We start from the raw sequence: 20,108 nt of genomic DNA, 5'->3' as shown, positions 1-20,108 counted from the left end.
AACTTGGCTTTGTTTTCTTGTCTTTATTGATATGAAAACAGGGTAGTGTATGACCGGTTTCGACTTGCCACAAAACTTTCATTCCGGTCCAGATTCACTTTTGAGAAGAGTTCGACCTTGTATCGTACCTCCTTAGATCTCACTCTCGGCAGCCAAACCAGTCATCGCATCGTCGTCAGCTCCTAGAGCTATGGCCCAGAAGACACTCCGTGATTACTCTGCTCCATCTGCTAACCAGGTCCCGACCGGGCCCGAGGTTAACACCGGAGGAGAAAATTTCGAGATCAAGACGGGTCTCATTATGATGGTGCAGGCCAGCCCTTTCTGTGGCAAGGCCAATAAGAATGCCAGCGCTCATCTCCAGCAGTTCCTAGAGCTCCGCAGTACTTTTGTATCAAGGGTGTATCGCAAGATGCAATCCGGCTCTGTCTGTTTCCGTTCTCTCTCTTGGGGAGAGCGAAACAATGGTTTTATGCTAACAAAGCTGCTATGGATACTTAGGACAAATGTGCCAAGTCGTTTCTCTCGAAATTCTTCCTGACGGGCAAAACCAATGCACTTCGTGGTCGGATTTCGAACTTCTAGCAGGCATCAAATGAGTCAATTCCAGAAGCTTGGGAGAGGCTTCAGGAGTACATTCTGGCGTGTCCGCACCATGGAATGGATAATTGGCTCATTCTACAGAACTTCTACAACGGGTTGACACAGTCATCCCATGATCATGTGGATTCCACTGCGGGTGGAGCTTTCTTCTCGCTAACCATTGAAAGAGCTACATCATTGATCGAGAAGATGGTTTCCAACCAAGTTGGAGCGATGATCGCCTCCAACCGCGCCAGCGAGGTATGCACTCCGTCAAGGAAGCCGACATGCTCGCTATGAAGATTGATCTCCTCCTCAAGAAATTTGAGGATTATTCCCATGATAAGGCTCAGATGCAAACACTTCAAGCCTTGGAAACTCGCATGACGTGCGAGGTCTGCGGGAATGTTGGACATTCGGGCGACAATTGCCCAGAAACCTAAGAAGAAGCTCTATTCCTCAATGGCAGCAATGGGTTTCGTCCACAAGGAGGTCAGGGGTGGAATCAACCACGCCCATACTACCATGGAGGTAATGGGAATTAGAATTCTTTCGGTCCTAACCAGCCTACCTTGAGAGATCTTGTCTACGGCCAAACGAAGATCAATGAGTCCCTTCAGAAGAAGTTGGCCGCTACAGACAAATCTATGGAGACCATCAATGCAAAGATGGATGGATTCTCCACTGCTATGAAGAACCAGCTGAGTTTCAATAAGGCACTAGATGCACCATCTTATCTGGGTTGTATCAAACACCTTTTTTGTGCCATGTCATCTGTTTCGCGGTTTCCTCGGTCATATAGAGTCTTTGGATCCTCTGAATGAACGGAAGGTAACGTACGATTTTCACAGGAATCATGAGCTGCCTCTTAGGCTGACCGTCACCAGCATCCACCTCCAGGAACCTTGAGGCTTTGCATTTTGGATAGTAAGTTTCATCCTCGTGCTCCTTCCTAAATAAGATGCACCCATTAGGACAAGAGTGTATCTGCTCATATGGCATCTTCAGTGCACTAAGGATTTTCGTCGCCTGATACATTGTCTTGGGCAGAATGTGATCTTCCGGAAGCATGCTGCCAAAAACGGTCAACATACTATCAAAGGCGTCACGACTCAGCCCAAACTGGGACTTCAAGGCCATTAGGCGTCCAATGCCGTCCAGCTGAGTAACCTTTGTTTGGCCATCAAGGGGCTTCTGTGCCGCCTCCAACATCTCGTAAAACGCCTTTGTGGTTGCCTCTGGCTCCTCCTCCTGCGGTCCTTCACCGAAATGTACCCCCTCATAGTCGTCTAACATGTCTCCAATCCCACCAGCTGCATCACATTCATCGATGCATTGCCTAACGACCTCGTCCCTCATATGATGCCCTTCACTATGAAAGATCCACCGGGTATAGTCTGGCGTAAACCCATACTTGACAAGATGTTCGCCCATGACCTTCTTTGTCTTTCGTTTCTGGTTTCCACAACTGCTGCAGGGACACCACATGAAACTCGACCCTTCAGCTTGTGCCCATGCCCCTTCCAAGAACTCGTTGGTCTTCTCAATCCATTCTTCGGTCATGCTAGATATGCAAAGAACATGGACAATTCGGAAAAGATACAGTTATAGATATGCAAAGATATGCATATCTTCAACTGTATCTATTCTGAACGGGAGACACCTAACTATGTTTCATGATCTATGAACATTAACATGCAGAAAATTAAAATGCAGATGGACGGTGACGGTGCTTACAGCGGGTCGGCGGTGTAGGCGTGGCCGGCTTGGTGTGGACTCGCGGTTCAAGCTTCTCGTCGAGCACCTCCACTAGGCCCTGCAAAATCAGGTAGCCCCTAGGCCCTACAAAATCACCAATGTCAGCTTCAAATTTTGGCAGCACCTCCCCTGCATGGGGAGGTTACAAAACCTGCAACAAAAGAGCGGCACGATGACCGACAACCACATATACGACTAACCAATTTTCAATTAATACTAATTACAACTAAATTTAAATCCAACTAAATCTAACTAAAACTAAATCTAACTAACTAATAACTAATTGTAACTAACTAATAACCAATTCTAACTATTTCTAACTAATACTACCTAATATAGATTATTACTAATTATATATATATAATTAGTAAGACCATGTATATATATATATATATATATATATATATATATATATATATATATATATATAAGAAAAAACCTTACCTCACTACCGGCAGCAGCAGTGTGTGGGGAGACCGCCGGCGTCGGGGCCCGGGGAGGAGGGCCGGGGTTAGGGGTCGGGGAGGACCACGCGCGGCGGCGGCTGCCGCCCCCGTGGAGGACGATGCACGGCGGCACGGGGGCCGGGGTGACGGCGTGGGACGGTGGTGTGGCGCGGGGGCTGGGGCGACAGGGCCGGGGACGGCGTCGACGCGGGCGCGGGGCAACAGCGTGGGGTAGTCCATGCGGGAAGGCGGCGGGCGTGGAGGCGGGCGGGGAGGCGGCGGAGCGGCGGGTGGGGGCGGAGAGGCGTCGGAGCGGCGGTGAGCGGAGCGGCATATCCCTAGATGCCGAGTGTCATTTCCTATACACTCGGCATATTAATTTTTCAAATGCAATTTACACCCTTTAGATAAACTCAATTAAAATAAATAACTACAAAGTTGTTTGCCTTGTCAACATCTACAACTTTTCTATATAACTTTTTCTCATTTCACAAAGTGACCGTAAAATTGTTCACAAATCGGATAGCTCTGGGAGATGATTCTAGAATCAACACAGAGATCAATAAAATTAGTGAACTATCTCAACAATATTTTGTCAAATGCATAAAATATCAAAATAAAACTTGTTCCTCTTCTCAATATTGATAACTTTGTAGTTCAAAACTTTTTTGTTTCAAGTAATTCTGACGGCGCAAATTACGTTTGAATTTAAACGAATTCAATTTTGAAGTTCTTTTGAAATACCTCGGATGGGTAAACAGGCAAAAGAAAATGTGTAGATCTCGAAAATATAAGAAACTTTGCAGTTCACAAGTTTTTATTTCGAAATCATGTTGTCAAAGAAAACTAAGTTTGAACTTTTAAAATTTGAAAATTCAAAATTTCAAATTCACCTCGTATGAAGATTCTACCAAAATGAAAGTTGAAGATCTAGGTAAGATATGAAATTTTGTAGTTCAAAAGTTTTTTTTTGAATCTGCTTAGACGCTCAAACTTGCGATTTACAGTAACTTAAATATATAATTTAAGGAACCGCAAACCTAACTGGACACTAAACAAACTACGGCGCGATGGTAAGGGTGGGTTTTTGGTATGCGGGAGGTCGCGGGCTCGATTCTCCCGTCGGCCATAAATTTTTTTGGGGTAAAACTGGACTTTGTCGAGTGCCTGGAAAAGACACTCGCCAAAAACTCATTTTGCCGAGTGCCAAACGGGAAGCACTCGGCAAAGCAAACGGACGTGACGGCCGTCGCGCATGACGAGCACGTGCGCCGGCTTTGCCGTGTGCCCGCTCCGAGGCACTCGGCATATCCATATTTTGCCGAGTGCCATTTGTTTGCCGAGCGCCGGTACTCGGTAAATATGTATTATGGCATGTGCCTCTGGTTTGCCGAGTGTTGGGCTCCAGGCACTCGGCAAAGAGATTCTTTGCCGAGTGCCCGTGTTGTGGCTCTCGGCAAACCTTCTGGCACACGGCATATAACAGGTTTCCGGTAGTGACTCGGCAGCGAAAGTGAAGTGAAATCGGGCTCAGGGACTCGTCGGGGTCCAGAACCGAATCCGTCCAAGTCTTGGAATCTGCTAAGATTCGGAGTCTTGGAGACTTACCAGGCGTGATGAAGGACCAAACGCAGTATTCGAATTGTAACCCCGACTGATGTGGTTTGCCCATCAGTGATGCTCTAGACTTGTCATTTCTTGCTTTGAGTGGGCATTCTGTTTGATCGAATAAGAGTAAAATGCACCTCGTAAGAAGATTTTATGATCTTCTCTAAATGATGAAAATTTAGCTGAGTCGCGTCTTTGCATTGAGCTGCTTTCTTGAGTTTCTAATTCATGTGGAACGAGCCATTCACTATGTGTTTGTTTAGGCAAAAAATATAATCAGCGCGAGGCCGCGAGCAATATGATTCGATTCTCCGTTCTTCTCTGTTCTCTCCAAGCAAAGGACGACATGCATAGGTATTGATTCGAAATGATTAATTTTTCATGGTGGGTATTGATTCGATCGAGTGGACAGCTGTTTGTACAAATGCGGGATCGATTGGAGCATCAGGTAAAGCTAGCATCACCCACACCGTTGGTTCGCCAATGGAGTCGTCGGCTAGCACGGTCGCTGCCTCGTCGCGGCCGCACGTCGTGCTGGTTGCCAGCCCCGGCGCCGGCCACCTCATCCCGATGGCCGAGCTCGCTCGGCGGTTCGTCGCGCACCACGGCCTCGCGGCCACGCTCGTCACCTTCACCGACCTGTCGGCGCCCAACGCCAACTCCGCCATCCTTTCGTCCCTCAGCGCCTCTCAAGTCTCCACCGTCGCTCTCCCCGCCGTCTCGCTCGACGATCTCCCCTCCGACGCCCACATCGGCACCGTGCTGATGGAGCTGATGGGCCGCTCCATCCCGCACCTCCGGGCCCTGCTCCGCGACATCAGCTCTGCTGCCCCGCTAGCCGCACTGGTGCCGGACTTCTTCGGCTCCACGGTGCTGCCCCTCGCCGCCGAGCTCGGCGTCCCGGGCTACATCTTCTGCCCCAGCAACCTCACCGTGCACGCCCTCATGCGCAGCGCCGTGGAACTCAACGATGGGGCTGCTTCCGGCGAGTACCGTGACCTCCCCGATGTTCTCCGGCTTCCCGGCGGCCTGTTGCTGCGCCGCGAGGACTACGCGGACGGGTTCAAGAACAGCAAGCAGCCGATCTACGCGCACCTCATCGAGGCTGGCCGCCGGTACCGTGCCGCCGACGGCTTCCTGGTGAACACCTTCCACGAGATGGAGCCCGGCAACGCGGAGGTGCTCGAACAGGCGGCGGAGCAAGGCACGTTCCCGCCTGCTTACCCAGTGGGCCCGCTCATCCGACCAAGCTCCGACGAAGATGACGCGTCGGCGTGCTTGGACTGGCTGGATCGCCAGCCGACGGGTTCTGTGGTGTACGTCTCCTTTGGGAGCGCCGGCTCGTTGTCCGTGGAGCAGACGGCGGAGCTCGCCGCCGGGCTGGAGGACAGCGGCCAAAGGTTCCTCTGGGTCGTGCGCATGCCAAGCCTGGACGGAGGAAATTCCGCCATGTTTACAGGGCGCGGCGGGAGCGACAAGGACGACGACGACCCACTGGCATGGCTTCCCGAGGGGTTCTTGGAGCGGACGAGCGGCCGCGGCCTCGCCGTGGCGTCGTGGGCGCCGCAGGTGCGCGTGCTCTCCCACCCGGCCACGGCGGCGTTCGTGTCCCACTGCGGGTGGAACTCGACGCTGGAGAGCGTGGCGTCCGGGGTGCCAATGGTCGCGTGGCCGCTGGACTCGGAGCAGAGGACGAACGCCGCGCTCCTGTCGGAGAACGTGGGCGTGGCGCTGCGGCCGCGCGCAGCGCGGGCGGAGATCGCGGCGGCCGTGCGGGAGGTGATGGGTGGGGAAGAGAAGGGACGCGCCGTGCGCCTCCAGGCCGGGGAGCTGCAGCAGGCGGCGGCGCGGGCGTGCGCGCCCGGGGGGTCGTCCTGGCAGATGCTGGAGGAGGTCGCCGGCAAGTGGAAGGCGGCAGCGCTTGGCCGGCAGAAGCAGAAGATGACTTATTGCAAGAGCAGAGACAAGTGATCTTCGATGTGCGTGGATCGACTCAGTATAATTTTTTTTTGAGTAAAATGCATTGTGGGTACATGAACTTGTAGTGCTGTGTCAAATAGGTCCATAAACTTAGAAACCGGACATCTAGCCCCTCGAACTTGCGAACCCGTTCACCCCAGGTCCAGTCCGGTTTTGCATGGCTTGCATGGCACTGTGCGCCCGCGATTTGCTACAGTAAACCCGGATTTGCTATAGTTAACGCGGTTTTATTTTTTCTTTTCTAATTTATTTCGGCTGAATCTTTGAAAAATCATAACTCTTCGATACAACATCGGATGAAGATGATTTTTATATGAAAATTGTAGCCCTCGACGAGATCTACAACTTTCTAGTTTTGAGTTTTTTCATTTGATGAATTTAAGTTGCCCAAAAAATTATATAAAAGTACAGCACCATAATAATCACGTACTTCTGCTTGTCGCACTAGAAAATTAATATATTTTTCTGTTTGTTGTCAAATGAAGACACTTGTATACTAAAATTTCTCGTTAAAAGTGTTAAAATTTTGGTATACAAAGTGTCTTCATTAGACAACAAACAGAAAAATATATTAATTTCATAGTGCGACAAGCATAAGTACGTGATTATTATGGTGCTGTACTTTTGTATAATTTTTTTGGGCAAGTTAACTTCATCAAATGAAAAAACTTACAACTAGAAAGTTGTAGATCTCGTCGAGGGCTACAATTTTCATATAAAAATCATCTTCATCCGATGTTGTATCGAAGAGTTATGATTTTTCAAAGATTCAGCCGAAATAAATTAGAAAAGGGAAAATAAAACCGCGGTAACTGTAGCAAATCCCGGTTTACTGTAGCAAATCGCGGGCGCACAGTGCCATGCAAGCCATGCAAAACCGGACTGGACCTGGGGTGAACGGGTTCGCAAGTTCGAGGGGCTAGATGTCCGGTTTCTAAGTTTATGGACCTATTTGACACAGCACTACAAGTTCATGTACCCACAGTGCATTTTACTCTAATATTTTTTAAAGCTTGACTCAGTATACTTGGGTTTGTACCTGGCTGAAACAAAACTTCTCACTTAAATTTCTCAGCCATTAAATTTAAAATAAATGTCTCGGATTCACTCACCCTCTTTCCACCTTATCTCTTCTACCTTCTTCATCCTCCCCTCCCCCATCTTCTTCCTTGCGCCGGCTACCACCCGCCACCCAACCCCACCGGCACCCCTCCGGCGCAGCACAAGCCCGTCAGCGCCGGCTGCCCCGCCGCCTCCTCCCGCTGCCGTCACCCCCACCCCCGGCACTGCCCAACCGCTGTCCTCCACCGCCCGGGTCTGTTGCGCCACCATCGCCGGTTGAGCATCTCCATCCGTCCGTTGAGCATCTCCAACAAACTAGGTATAATTCTAGCTAAATTTAAAGTTTTACAAGCTCTATAAAAAAATAGAAGACTTCATATTGGGTGGGAAAACCAATAGACTCTCCAAATTTTGACTCTATTTTACAAATTAACTCGAATTCTCGCAGATAGGTTTCTGGATCTAGCAGAAAGCACCCTAGAAGTTTTGCAATCAAAGCAATTGGGTCCCTAGTCGCTCTTTATGGCGGACGAGGGTTTGTCCGGCAGAAATCCGGCGGCGGTGAGGAAAAGGTAGGAAGGAGCAAGAGGATATCGAGGGCTACCATTTGGTGGGTTTTTGTGGGGCCGAAGATGGCCAGGTCAGGGGCGCAATGGTGGCTGGAGCTTCGATGGTGGGGAGCTCGGCCCCGACGATAGTCCGGCGAGGGAGAGGTGGTGCGGACGGGTCAGAGAGCTTAAGAAGGCCATGGGGGAGACGGTTCAAAGGATCAGAATGGGCCCAAGGTGGCTGGGAGGAGGGGGCCGGTGTTAATGGCGTGGAGGTTTGCCTTGCCCGGCGTGGGCACATGCAGCCTCCTCTAGCGGCAGCCCTCTCGCCTGGTGCTAGCCCCGCGCGTCCTCGCCCAGTGCCGCCCCCTCACTAGGCAGCGGCGGGAGGGAGGAGAGGAGCGGCACGGTCTGCGAGAGAGAGGAGCGTGAGGGAGATGGCTAGCGTTGTGCGCTCGGCAAAGATATCGTGGGAAGGTGGAAGGATAGGTAGCCAGGATAGATGGAGAGCCTGATGCAGTAGCTGTTGGTTGATGGTTTTTCTCTTCTTTTTCCTTTTCTTAGCTAGTCCACTCCATACACAAGAGCTCTTGGAGATGCTTTTACACGGCTCTCGTATTTTTTTCAATAAACAAGATTATCTAAATGCTAAACTAGTGTAACCGACATGGCTAGAAAAATAAGCTTTCGTCCCTTCTGTTAGTAGTTAACTTTTAGTCTGGTAGTTGTCCTCGAGCCATTTTAGTACCAGGTCCAAATTTGAAAGCCTCCGAACATTTAGTAGCTAGTACCGGCCAGTATCTTGGCCCGGTAATAAAATGGCGCATGTGAGGAACATGGCCCTATTAGAACATTATTTGTGATTTTGATGATTGTGTAACAACATAACTAATGGGACTAACAAGATTGTAGGATTTCTAGGTCCCATGGATAAAGTCTAAACCATCTTGAAAATGTTCAATTCGCTGTCAAGGTCCAAGTCATAGTGAAACAGCAAAAAGATGCCAAATGACTGTCGAGATGAATTGGAAAAGTGTCAGCGGGAATGTGTGCACTAGTTAAACCAACATCCTTGGATTTGACAGCATTGGTGCATTGAACAGTGCATATGAAGACATGGTGAAGAAACTCTTTTTGCACCAATTAAACCGCTGGTGCTTTAAAACGCGTCTGTGCACTGACCTTGCCATTATCCAGAGATCATGTCAAATGTGCAGGAACGAATGATTCATGAGCAGTTGAACCGACCACGCATTGGAACAAAGCGTCAGTGCAATGACGTCAGTAGACGATGACAAGTGCAACGACAATCAGGAAGGTCTTTAGTGACTTGTTAAACCAGTACCCAAGAGGTGGTTCAACCGACGGTTGATGAGTCAGCAGCAAGCTCTTGTCAAAAGCTCAACTGCTCAGACTGTGTGACTGGTTAAACCGACGCCCCCTCAGCGGTTGAATTAATGCTTGCACAGAAAAGACATAATAGCTAGTAACAACTACTTCGAGTTAGTGGCCTATATATGCTTCCCCTAGCCATTTCAAGGGTGCTGGAGTTGAGCGAAGTCTCATATACATTGAAGAACACCTCCAATCCACCAAAGTGTTTAGTGATCACATCTATAGGTTTAACACAAGCTTTGTGAGTGTTAATGCTAGGATTAACTCTTGAGAGATTCTGAGAGCAAGGTGCTGAGCCTTATGCTTTGGTTCTTGAGCCACTATTGTATATATTTTATTTTGGTGTGCTGGCTTCCTTGGAGTCTTGGTGGCTCGCTGACAAGTTATCGACACTTGGATTGAATTGTGCTGGCTTGGCACTTTCTATGTTGCCAAAGAGTAAAAAAAATATTGCACGTGCACCTTCAAGAAGAGAGTGAAGTGTTGATGCGTGAAGTGTGATGTGTGTGTTCTATTCTCACCCCTCCCCTACTATTTATAGGATTGAGCCATGGTTTGCACGGGCACCTTCTGCAGTTAAGCCTCTTGGAACCGACTTCCTTGACCAATAGGAGAGTGCCACGTCAAAGGGGGAAAGGCGGTGGTGCCTAACCATGGTCGGCCGACCATGGGTCAGGCCTAACCGGCCTCCCCTTTGGTCGGTTGTGTTGCTCTGATGTCCCTCGTGTCATATCTCGGTCATAGGCCCTGTCTTAAGTCGGTTTCTTGTTGCATGTGGGCCCATGGATCCTCGCGCTTGCGTCTGATTGGTCGAGAGGAGTTTACCTCAGATTGTTGATTTGGCATTGCTCATGGGCTGCTTCTCCTCCTCTTGTGTGGCTGTCACATGGGCCTTTTTGGCCCTTGGGCTTGCTTGTGCTTGACCCAGGAATTTATGCCTTGGATAATATGCTTGTTACATGCAGTTTTGGCCCAAATTCATCTACACACATTCTCAGACGAGCATCTGTGGAATTTGTTAAATAATTATCCTATGCTAACATTTATTCCTTTCGATGCTCGACTTTTGCACGATAGTTGACGGTCAAAATGGGTCAATATAGACCGTCAACAAGATCCCCCACACTTAGTTCTTTGCTCGTCCTCGAGTAAAGACTAGAACTAAGGCGGACCCGACTTCACATGATATGACACCTGCATACAGATTATTCTAAACTTCACCCTTACCTGTGAATTTTGATGTGTCTACCGTGAATTGTTTGGGAAGTTGAATAGTGGAACGGTGCTGACTTCAGTCTCATTCATTTTCCTGCCATATGACTGGGGTTTTGAAAATATTTTTCGCAAAGACCAACCATAGCTTTACTTCTACATAGGATCTCTCATGTCACTCAGTGTATATGTGTATCCTCACCGAGGCATTGCCTCTTTTCATCCTACTTCTAAAGATAGCTTATCTGGGGCTCATGGTAGGAGGAATGGAAGCATGCACTTGTGTCACATATATCGCAAAATCAAACAATGGATCTATAGAGATGACAAATCAAACAAGTTTATCAAGATTGTGCACATATGTGGAAGGTGGATGATGGAATGAAGTACTCCTTTTATGAATCTCTCTCTCCTTTATTTGGATAACATGAGGTCATGGCCATATATATCCATATCTTTTCCTTTCTTTTCTTCCTTTTTTTTATGGACATTGATGTGTCCATTTTATTCTCTTTTTTTGGGTCATGCTTCTTGGGCATGCCATCTTTTTTTTTGATAGCTCATGCCTCATTTGAGAGATACCAGGGCGATAGAGAGATCATTAAACATGAAGTTTTATTTTGTGGATGGATGGAATGGCATAGCTGACTTCTAGAGTAGAAGTTCAACTGGTGGAGTGCACGTGATTTTGATCAAACAAGTATGAAAGACATCTCACTAGGGTCACAAAGTTTGATGAACCTCAATGCAACAACAAGGCACATATGTGTAAAGATTTGTATCATGAAGGTCGACATATGGCTTTGGTAGGATAAACACGTGGAGTTGTAAAGCTATGAGGGTTTTCTTTTTGATAAAAATTTCCCAAACACATAAGCAGATAAAGCAAGGATTCTTCCATCAAACCATATCTCACTAGTCAACAACTTAACAATTATGGGTTTCCTAAGATATGATTCACAAGCTTAGACTTAGCAAAGAATAAAAAGTATGCAAGCCAATCATTGAGAAGCACAGAACCAAAGGATACCCCTTGAGTTTAATTTTAATGATTAAGCAAAAATTTCATTTAAACTCATAGGTTAGGGAGAGTAAGTGTTGAGAGTGCACAAACCGTCGCGATGAAGAACGAACGGTGGTAGTACCAGTTGGTCAAACCTTGCTAGCACCAGTTCGTCTTGGCCTTTTGCGTGCTAGTTCGTTCGGTGTTGTGCACGTGTTGTGGGAGATCTTGAGTGTATATGCATGAAAGTTCTGAGAGATCTCCCCCACACTTATTCTTGTACCTGGTGCTTATTCAAAAATAAAAATATGGAAATAAACTAATAGCTCTACCAGTTTTAAGAACCAAGGAGCTCCTAAAATTTGTTTGAACTAAAATTTAATCTCACCAAGATACTTACCCAAGCAAGGCTGAACTAAGGTTGCATCAGCATGAGTATGTTGTGCAACATTAATCCAAAACCTTGTCTTACCTTTCCATTTGAATTCAGCTCAATGATTTATCCATTTGGATTTGATTTTTCTGCAGGAGTTAGTCCATATATGCAACCAACATCTATACAAGTATTAACTCTAAGGTTCATCAATCAAACTTGACACCATGTCAGTTTAACCAAAGAAGACATATTAACCCAAACACCATGCTTGGTTTAAAAGGCCAATGAATGTGTTATGCATCACACATTCAAACCGGAGCATACAAGAACAAATAAAGGAAGCATGAAGCATGATTGAGCTTTATTCAAAATGAGATAAGCATGAGCACAAACCTGGTGATCCTCGGGCGACCTCCCGGCAGGGCTTTGCTTAATGTCAAAAGCAGGACATTGAGAGTACTTACCACATCGTTTTTGTTGATGGAGACAATATTGTCACCATGGCAACTCTTATTTTTTTATTTTTTTTATATATAGAGCAAGATGCGAGGACTAGCACCAATTGAAAAACAAGATATGGATTGAGAAAGAAACTTACTTCAGGGTACTCACATACCTCCTCCACACTTGGAGTTTGCAAAACTTCAAGTGTATGGAGTTCAAGTCTCCTTCTTGTGGTTGTTCCTTCATCAAGGCATATCGAGGTGTTTTAGTTGGTGTAGCTCTCATATTCGTAGGCATTGCCTGTCCGTCATTCTTTTTGATCTTTGCCTGGAAAGGTTAGCGACCAAAAATACCCGAAGGAAAACAATATACCAGAACATGCTCTTGCTTTTTATTGAAAGGGAAATAAATAAATAAATAAATAATAGTCCAGGATATCTCCCGGCAGTGCTTTGTTTCTGGTCATAAGCTCGACCATGATAACCCTTGCAGCCATAATTGGTGATGGGTCATTGTTTCACTACCAATTGTTGCAGCTAGCTACAAGGTTAGTGCCACGGTGCACCCATGAAATCTGCAATGTTTATGATAAACATATACATCTACAGCCAACCTTCTATAAATTTTGCAGAAGAGGACCATAAGGTGGTTGTAGTCCTCGTGTGTGCACGGGGCACTATGCGTGCCTGACTCTGGAGTAGTGTTTAATGAGCACGGTTTTTGTGGCATCTCAAGAGTGAAACTCTCGTGCTCATTTGTGGAATCCTTTTCTTTGGACTCTAGAGTCGGCGCCTCACAAAATTCCATGGCCCATTGATTCTCCATCTCAAGAGATGCGTTGTGTAAGCTTGTTGTTGATTCTAGATCGTGGTCGAGAACAACATATTCTAGGCCAGCGGGAAGGGGCTCAAACTCGGTCGAGGATGATGATGATCGTTCATCTTCGCAAGAGTGAAGGCTACCCTCCGAGTCGTATTCTTCAGAGGATTCTAGAACTCCCAAGGGAACAGGCTCGGATGATATGAACGGAGATGTATGCATCATCTCCTTGAGCGGGTTTTGCTCAGGAAGAGGCTTTGCCAAACGATTTTCTAAACGAGTAGTAGCAATGGCAGAGCTGGTTTCCCTAAGCTTTTCATCTAGGCTCCCATGAGATGCTAAAAGTTTTTCTAGCGGGTAGCCTAGGAAGAGATCAAAATCGAGGATGTCTTTGATGTGAAAATCTAAACGCACCTCAATTTTGTCTATGATGATAGGCACATCCCTTGCAATCCCTCCGACATTCGAAGTACAGTCCGGATGGACTTTTAAAGTATTTGTCGGTCGGGGTTAAAGGCTTGTTACCCACAAGAGTATCCAAGAGGCACTCGGGTATGATGCAAACCTCAGTAGCAGGGTCATGAAGAGCTTCTAGATATTTCCCTTCATAGAACAAGTGATGGTTGTAGAGGTTGGGCTAATTTGAATTGCTTCAGAAGCACGCTTTGCCTCCTTTGACCAATCCATTGCGGGTGTATGGCACGAAATTTCATCGAGGGTCTTATAAAGACACATTGATTTCGTTGGCTCCTTGTGCCTAAGATGATTCGAGGTGTTTTGGATGTTTCGTAAATGTTCATCCTCGAATCGAAAACAGGACTTCGGAGGTTGAACTTCTTCCTCCGATGTTCCTGGGTCAGGCGTGAGTTCTACGGCAGATCTAAGGATGTAGAAGTTGAAGGACTGGATTCAGCTACTAGAAGATCTTCTTGGCGCGACTCGCACTTGTTGATGCTCACTAACGACCATTTCCAGGCATCAACTTGATCAGAAAATCATGAGAGTTTGCATTTCTTACACGCATCTTTATCCAATAAAGTCCCTAAACCACACTTCACCTTCTATAAAATGCAAGTTGTGTTTTTGAGTTAATATGCAGGTTACAAGCACACTTTGGCCCGACATAAAATCACAGAAATTATCAGAGCACCAATTCAGGCTCAGATGGACCAAAAGTGGTGCAAGAACCCAGTTCAGACAAGCCAAGGCCAACGTGGACCAGACAAGGAGGCCCAGGACAGCCCACCAGAGGATGTTGGGGGTAGTTGGCGCCACTGGCAGGCCGGTCGACCAGCCTAGTTGGCCGACCGGCCTGTGGGCCCCACCTCCTTAATCCAGACACGTGGCGATGTTGTTGACGCTCACTAACGACCATTTCTGAGCGTCAATATTGCCATAATAAATGGATGGACTTGCATTTCTTACACTCATACCACTAATAAATCACCAAATTCCACATGTCCCTCTAGATTTCTATGAGTGCAGGTTTTAGCTAAAAATGAAGGGCAATCATACCCTTTTCAGCCGAGGAGCAAACGCCGCCCGGTCAAACATCATTACACGAGCTTCACATGGATCAGATGGCCCACCAGAGAAGAAAACCAGCAGAAACAAAGCCAAGCCACACACCAATGACAAGTGGGCCCCGAGAGCAGCCCATAGGACAAAGGAGAAGGTCTGTGGGCCCGCTGGGAGGCTGGCTGACCTACCAGGTCGGCCAACCTGCCCATGGGCCCCACCGCCTTAAGTCGGCGATGTGGCAACCTCCCATTGGCTCACAACATCGGTTCAAGTGGTTCCATGCTGAATTCACGATCGAGCAAGGGCGACTCCCCTCTATAAATATGAGGGGAGGGGCTCCATTTCATGCAATGGAGAAATTGGTGAAGAGCTACTCTTTCAAGATGTAGTTCATCTCCACTTGTAGAGGTCTTAGGACTAGAGGAGTTCAGGTTCGAGTCGTAGTTCAAGGTCTTAGAGTCTTCGTGGAGAGTCCTGTATGTCTTTTACCTTCTCTTTATGTAATTCTTTGAGTTTGTAATAGATGCTTATTTATTCTATTCAGTACTTTGGTTCATATGCTCTTATTGTGTATGTGATCCTTCTTGTGAGTTATGATTGTCTTGAGTGATTCATATGCATAGACTAGTTCGTGTATCATGGCTTTGTTTCATCTTCCTTAATTGGGCGCTCTAGAACTAAGGCCCCGGATAGACAAGGGTGTCCTTGCGCAAGGCTAGGGTGGTTCTCGTTAGCACAGGCGTGGTGCCAAGGTTGATGACCACGTTTGAATGCAACTCTATCCCACGGTTTGTAGAGGTAGCCGGCAGGTGGTGACAGCCCTGTTCGAGCCCTAGTAATTCTCCACATTCAGATAGAGGGGTAGTAGGTACATAAAGTCGTCGGATGTTCAGGTTCCTTCTGTTCATCTGGATGCGGTCTCCCTAGTCCATCGATCAGGCTTTTCCTTTGCTTATGAACGACTTAGTTTGGTTTGCTCATGAGAGTACAATAGGTTATGGCTCTAGTTACCCTTGATCTTGCTCTTTCCTCTCCGATGTCCTAGACATATTATCTAGTCGTGCTTGTGTGTTTACTACCCACTTTACAGTGAATATTATTCCCCTATTCGGATCATTGACATTAATCCATAGTGGTTCCTCCTAACTTAACTAAATTCTATACACTGTCGCCTTCCCTGCGGAAATATAAATGACACCCCGGGTTACTCTAGGGTAAAATGCTACGGCGGTACTCCATGTACTTGCGGATTTATTTGTGGTTCATGAAATACCTGCCACCCCATTGATGTCTGCGGACGCTATCGCTGGTTTCCAGTGGTGACGTTGGTAGGCGTCAACAAGCATTTTTGGCGCCGTTGCCGTGGAAGGCATAGGTTAAAAAATTTATTTAAGTAAGAAAAATCTCTATGGTTTGTGGCCAGTGATCTGGCAGGACAACCATGTTGTCTTCTTTTTTGTGTGAAGACAGGGGTAGTCTCCGATCAAATTTCAATTCGCCAATGAGTTTGATGATGAATCTGAGTCGTCTTCAAGACAAGCGTGACTTGGCACTCTTGATTTCGAGAAGTCAACACTTCGGCAATTGAGTTGATTATGATTGCATCCAACCTTGAAAAAGGCTCGAATTCTCTGTTTGAAGAAGTGATCTATTGCCGTTGCCTGATCACCAACGGCAATGCACACTGCATCAACCGAGAAAGCGACCACATCACGATGAAATCTAGGTAAGTAATTTCTAACACTTCAGGGGCAGTACCACATGATGATATGTACCATGAGAAATTCAACCCGATCAAAAGAGGACAAAATGATAATCCCGAGTACCCCAGACGCCACATCAAGGTACGAATTTCTCCGATAATTTCTATGAAGCGGTGTCACCTGCACCGGCCTACCCCTGCACCCATTCACTCATTTTTGGACCATGTGGCAGTCATTAAGCATCATTGAAAAAGGGGGAAGAATTTGGGGCCAGCCACAGGCCGGCCGACCCCCTTGGTCGGCCGAACCAAGGGTGGCACCTCTCTATTTAACTCGGTGCACAGGGAGCCCATGGCACTCCCCTTGCCCGAGTTCCACCAGTTCCATCTTGTGATCCTTTTCCCTCTGCTCTCTTTGCTCTTGTTTCTCTCCAAGTTCATAAGAAAAAGAAAAAAAATATTTCCCTCTTTTGCATTCTCATTTGCATTTCGTGTTCACCTTCTTCTCTTTGCAAGAACGTGTTTGTGGTGGTACTACTACCCCACAAGAATGGTTTTGTGATGTGTCATCACCCACAAGAACGATTTTGTGGAGTGTTATCACCCACAAGAATGATTTTTATGAGAGGCAACCATGCCCCACAAGGACTGCTAACTCTTGGACGGCTGACCTTGATTTTCACTAACTCTCACATAATCCTTCCAAGTGTTTGGTTTGTTTGTTCGTTGTAATGTCTTTCAGGAACATCGGAAGGAAGGTGTCGGGAGCACTCAAGAAGGTGACCAGGTCGAGCTCAAGCCAATCAAGCTCGCATCGCTCGTCCACCCCTACGCCAAGCTACACTCATCAAGATGAGCAGGTCGAGTCGCAGACGCCAGAAGAGCAGCCAGCACAACAAGAAGAAGAGGAGGCGCCAGATGACTCCCACCTCGACATTCGAGGAGAGCGAGAACTCCAAGCTTACAACATCCTGAAAGCTTAGACCTTGTTGGCACCTACCACGTCACTAGCGATGACGCCCGCAGACGCCAATTTGGGGTGGCAGTATTTCATGAACCGCGAATAAATCCGCAAGCGCATGGAATACCGCTGCAGCATTTTACCCGGGAGTATACCGGGGTGTCATTTATATTTCCACAGGGAATGCGGTGAGTGAGAAGATATATAGATTAGTTGGTGAACTCTATCTAGATTGGATATTCTCATGCAGAAACAGGGGTAAGATAATAACATGGTAGGAGGTAGTGTGACACACACACAAACTACCCTCTTGGATAAATAAAAGATAAAAGAAAGGTAAAAGATGCTTTAGGCTGGGAGCAAGGTAGAAGTCAGAGCTCGAGTCAGCTATGCTATGCTAGCTATATCTATACTTTCTCATTGGTTAGCTCGTCAGAGATTAAACTACACAACAGGTAGACTAGAGTAGTTGATAGAGTTCTAAGAACAAAAGACTAACCATCTCCAGCACAGGGCGATCATACAATGCAAGCATGGAATGATAACGCAACCAAATCAAGAAGCATATATCCGATAACTCAGAACATACTTCAAGCAGATATCGGTAACCATAGTCTAATTCTATTACAAACAACCAAATATTACAAGAGAGAGCTAGAGATGAACCCATATCAGAACTCTCGAGCAACTCCGGTGACTCGATGACTCCTAGACTTCTCCTAAACTCCACTAAGCCTAAAGACTATGCAAGGAATGCAAGAGAGGAGAGATGTGAGGTGTGGTGTGTGTGTGTGTTCTAATCTCTACCCCCTTGTATTTATAGCAGGGAGCAACGGGGTGAAGCCATCACAACCGACGTAGGGGACCAATGTGGAGACACCACATGCCCTGGTTTAGGCGGTGGGGCCCAGGGGCCAGGTCGGCTGACCAGGTAGGTCGGTCGGCCTGCCCGGGCCACCAACCGCCCCAACTTCTTCTGGCAGGCTGTCTTGGACCTCCTTGTCTGATCCATGTTGGAGTTGGCCTGTCTTGACTTGTTTGAATTGAGTTCTTGCATCACTTTTGGTCCATCTAAGCATGAATCGGTGCTATGATAATTTCTGTGATTTTATGTTGGGCCAAAGTGTGCTTGTAACCTGCATATTAGCTTGAAAACACAACTTGCATATTCTAAAAGGTAAAATGAGGTTTAGGGACTTTATTGGATAAGGATGCGTGTAAGAAATGCAAACTCTCATGATTTTCTAATCAAGTTGACGCCTGAAAATGATCGTTAGTGAGCGTCAACAAGATCCCCCAAGCTATCCTTTGCTCATCCCGAGCAAAGTAGGACAAATCAGGTTGTTGATCAGAAAATCACTTTGACTTGTACCTTACCTGTCATGTCATAGTCTGAAGCAAAGAGATTCATCTATAAGTCTAAATAAGTCGGTTAGCATACCTTTGCTCAATTACCTTACTCCTTCATGGGGCTTTTTATAGCTATCTCCTTGTCTTGGGCTGTTGAGAGTTAGAACGGTGCATAGAGTAGTACTTACTTGTTCATAGATCCGCAATCCATCTGGAGACACTTTTTTTGAAAGATTTTTGAAAACATGGCAAAGCTCATAGGATAACTCTCTTGAGGCACTCATCTTGTATTTCCTTACCAGGGCAGTGTTTGCCTTTGATCTTCCCTACTACTACAAGCCTTTGTGGAGCTCAAGGTAGGATAAGAACATGGCACACTTGTATTATATTTATTGTAAAGTCAAAGAGAGGATCCATGGAGAAACAAGTCATGCAATTTTGATCAAAAGGTGCAGATGTATGAGTGGATGGATGGATGAATATGGCTTACTCCTTGAGGTAACGTCTTTTCTCTCTCGAATCATCCCTATCTCTCTTTTTTTGAGACATGTTTACCCCTTTTTCTCTCTTTTTTTTGGGTCATGCTTCTTTGGCATGCCATCTTTTCTCTTTTTCGGACAACCATAATCTAACTTTACTTTATTTCAGGGATGTTCTACGAGAGAGATCACCAAGACATGGAGCATTTATTATGTGGAATGAATGGATGGTAATGCCAATTTCCAGTCTAGGAATATAGCAAATGGATGGGACGTGTACGTGCTTATGATCGAGAAAACATGAAGAGCATCTCACTAGGGTCACTCAATTTGACAGAACTCAACAGAACATCAAGCAGCATATGTTTAAGGGTTTTTCATGGAATATGACATATGGCTCTGGTAGGACATTGCATATCACTGGGGAACTTGCCTTTTAAATTTTTTTCGAAAACAACTCCAAACTTCAAGCATCACTAGAACAAACTTGCACAACCTTATTTACCATATCTGAACTCACAACAACTTAGACTTGGATCAAGTATATGCAACCCACGGAACTTTCAGGTTCATTGACAAGATATTTGCATAACCAGCAGATTTAAACTCAAGAGAACTCTTATTTTTTCAAACTAGGCACAACAGACATGATAGAGCAAAGCAAAACTCATCCTTTCAACTCATCAAAAGTAGTTAAAGCATTCTTACCGCGCATCATAAAAAAGAGAAATAAAGCAGTAAATTTTTATTTTGTTTTTGAAAGTTTTTATAAAATTTTATTGAAAGCAAATAAAGGGATACAGTTGACTTAGGGGAGCGAACCTCCCCCAAGCTAGCTCTTGGTTTAGGGTCCGAAAAGCAG

At 46.3% G+C, this 20,108-nt stretch overlaps 1 protein-coding gene and 1 non-coding gene across 2 annotated transcripts; one reads left to right on the top strand and one right to left on the bottom strand.

Annotated features, from left to right (window-relative positions):
* Nucleotides 1-555: 555 nt before the first annotated feature.
* On the bottom strand, nt 556-662 carry LOC120658118. Its single transcript, XR_005668526.1, has one exon. It is a non-coding gene; the product is annotated as a small nucleolar RNA R71 (small nucleolar RNA).
* Nucleotides 663-4,859: 4,197 nt separating this feature from the next.
* LOC120695693 (hydroquinone glucosyltransferase-like) lies at nt 4,860-6,459 on the top strand. Its single transcript, XM_039978916.1, has one exon. The coding sequence runs from the start codon at nt 4,878-4,880 to the stop codon at nt 6,363-6,365; it is 1,488 nt and encodes a 495-aa protein (XP_039834850.1). The 5' UTR covers nt 4,860-4,877; the 3' UTR covers nt 6,366-6,459.
* Nucleotides 6,460-20,108: the final 13,649 nt, after the last annotated feature.

Source organism: Panicum virgatum, chromosome 1K (assembly GCF_016808335.1).
Source record: "Panicum virgatum strain AP13 chromosome 1K, P.virgatum_v5, whole genome shotgun sequence".
Lineage (NCBI taxonomy): Eukaryota > Viridiplantae > Streptophyta > Magnoliopsida > Poales > Poaceae > Panicum > Panicum virgatum.
The sequence above is the reverse complement of the archived record's forward strand: the minus strand, read 5'-3'. Positions and strand labels throughout refer to the sequence as shown.

Excerpts from the sequence above, each read along its gene's own strand:
- LOC120695693 (XM_039978916.1), top strand. The coding sequence starts at position 4,878 with ATGGAGTCGTCGGCTAGCACGGTCGCTGCCTCGTCGCGGCCGCACGTC.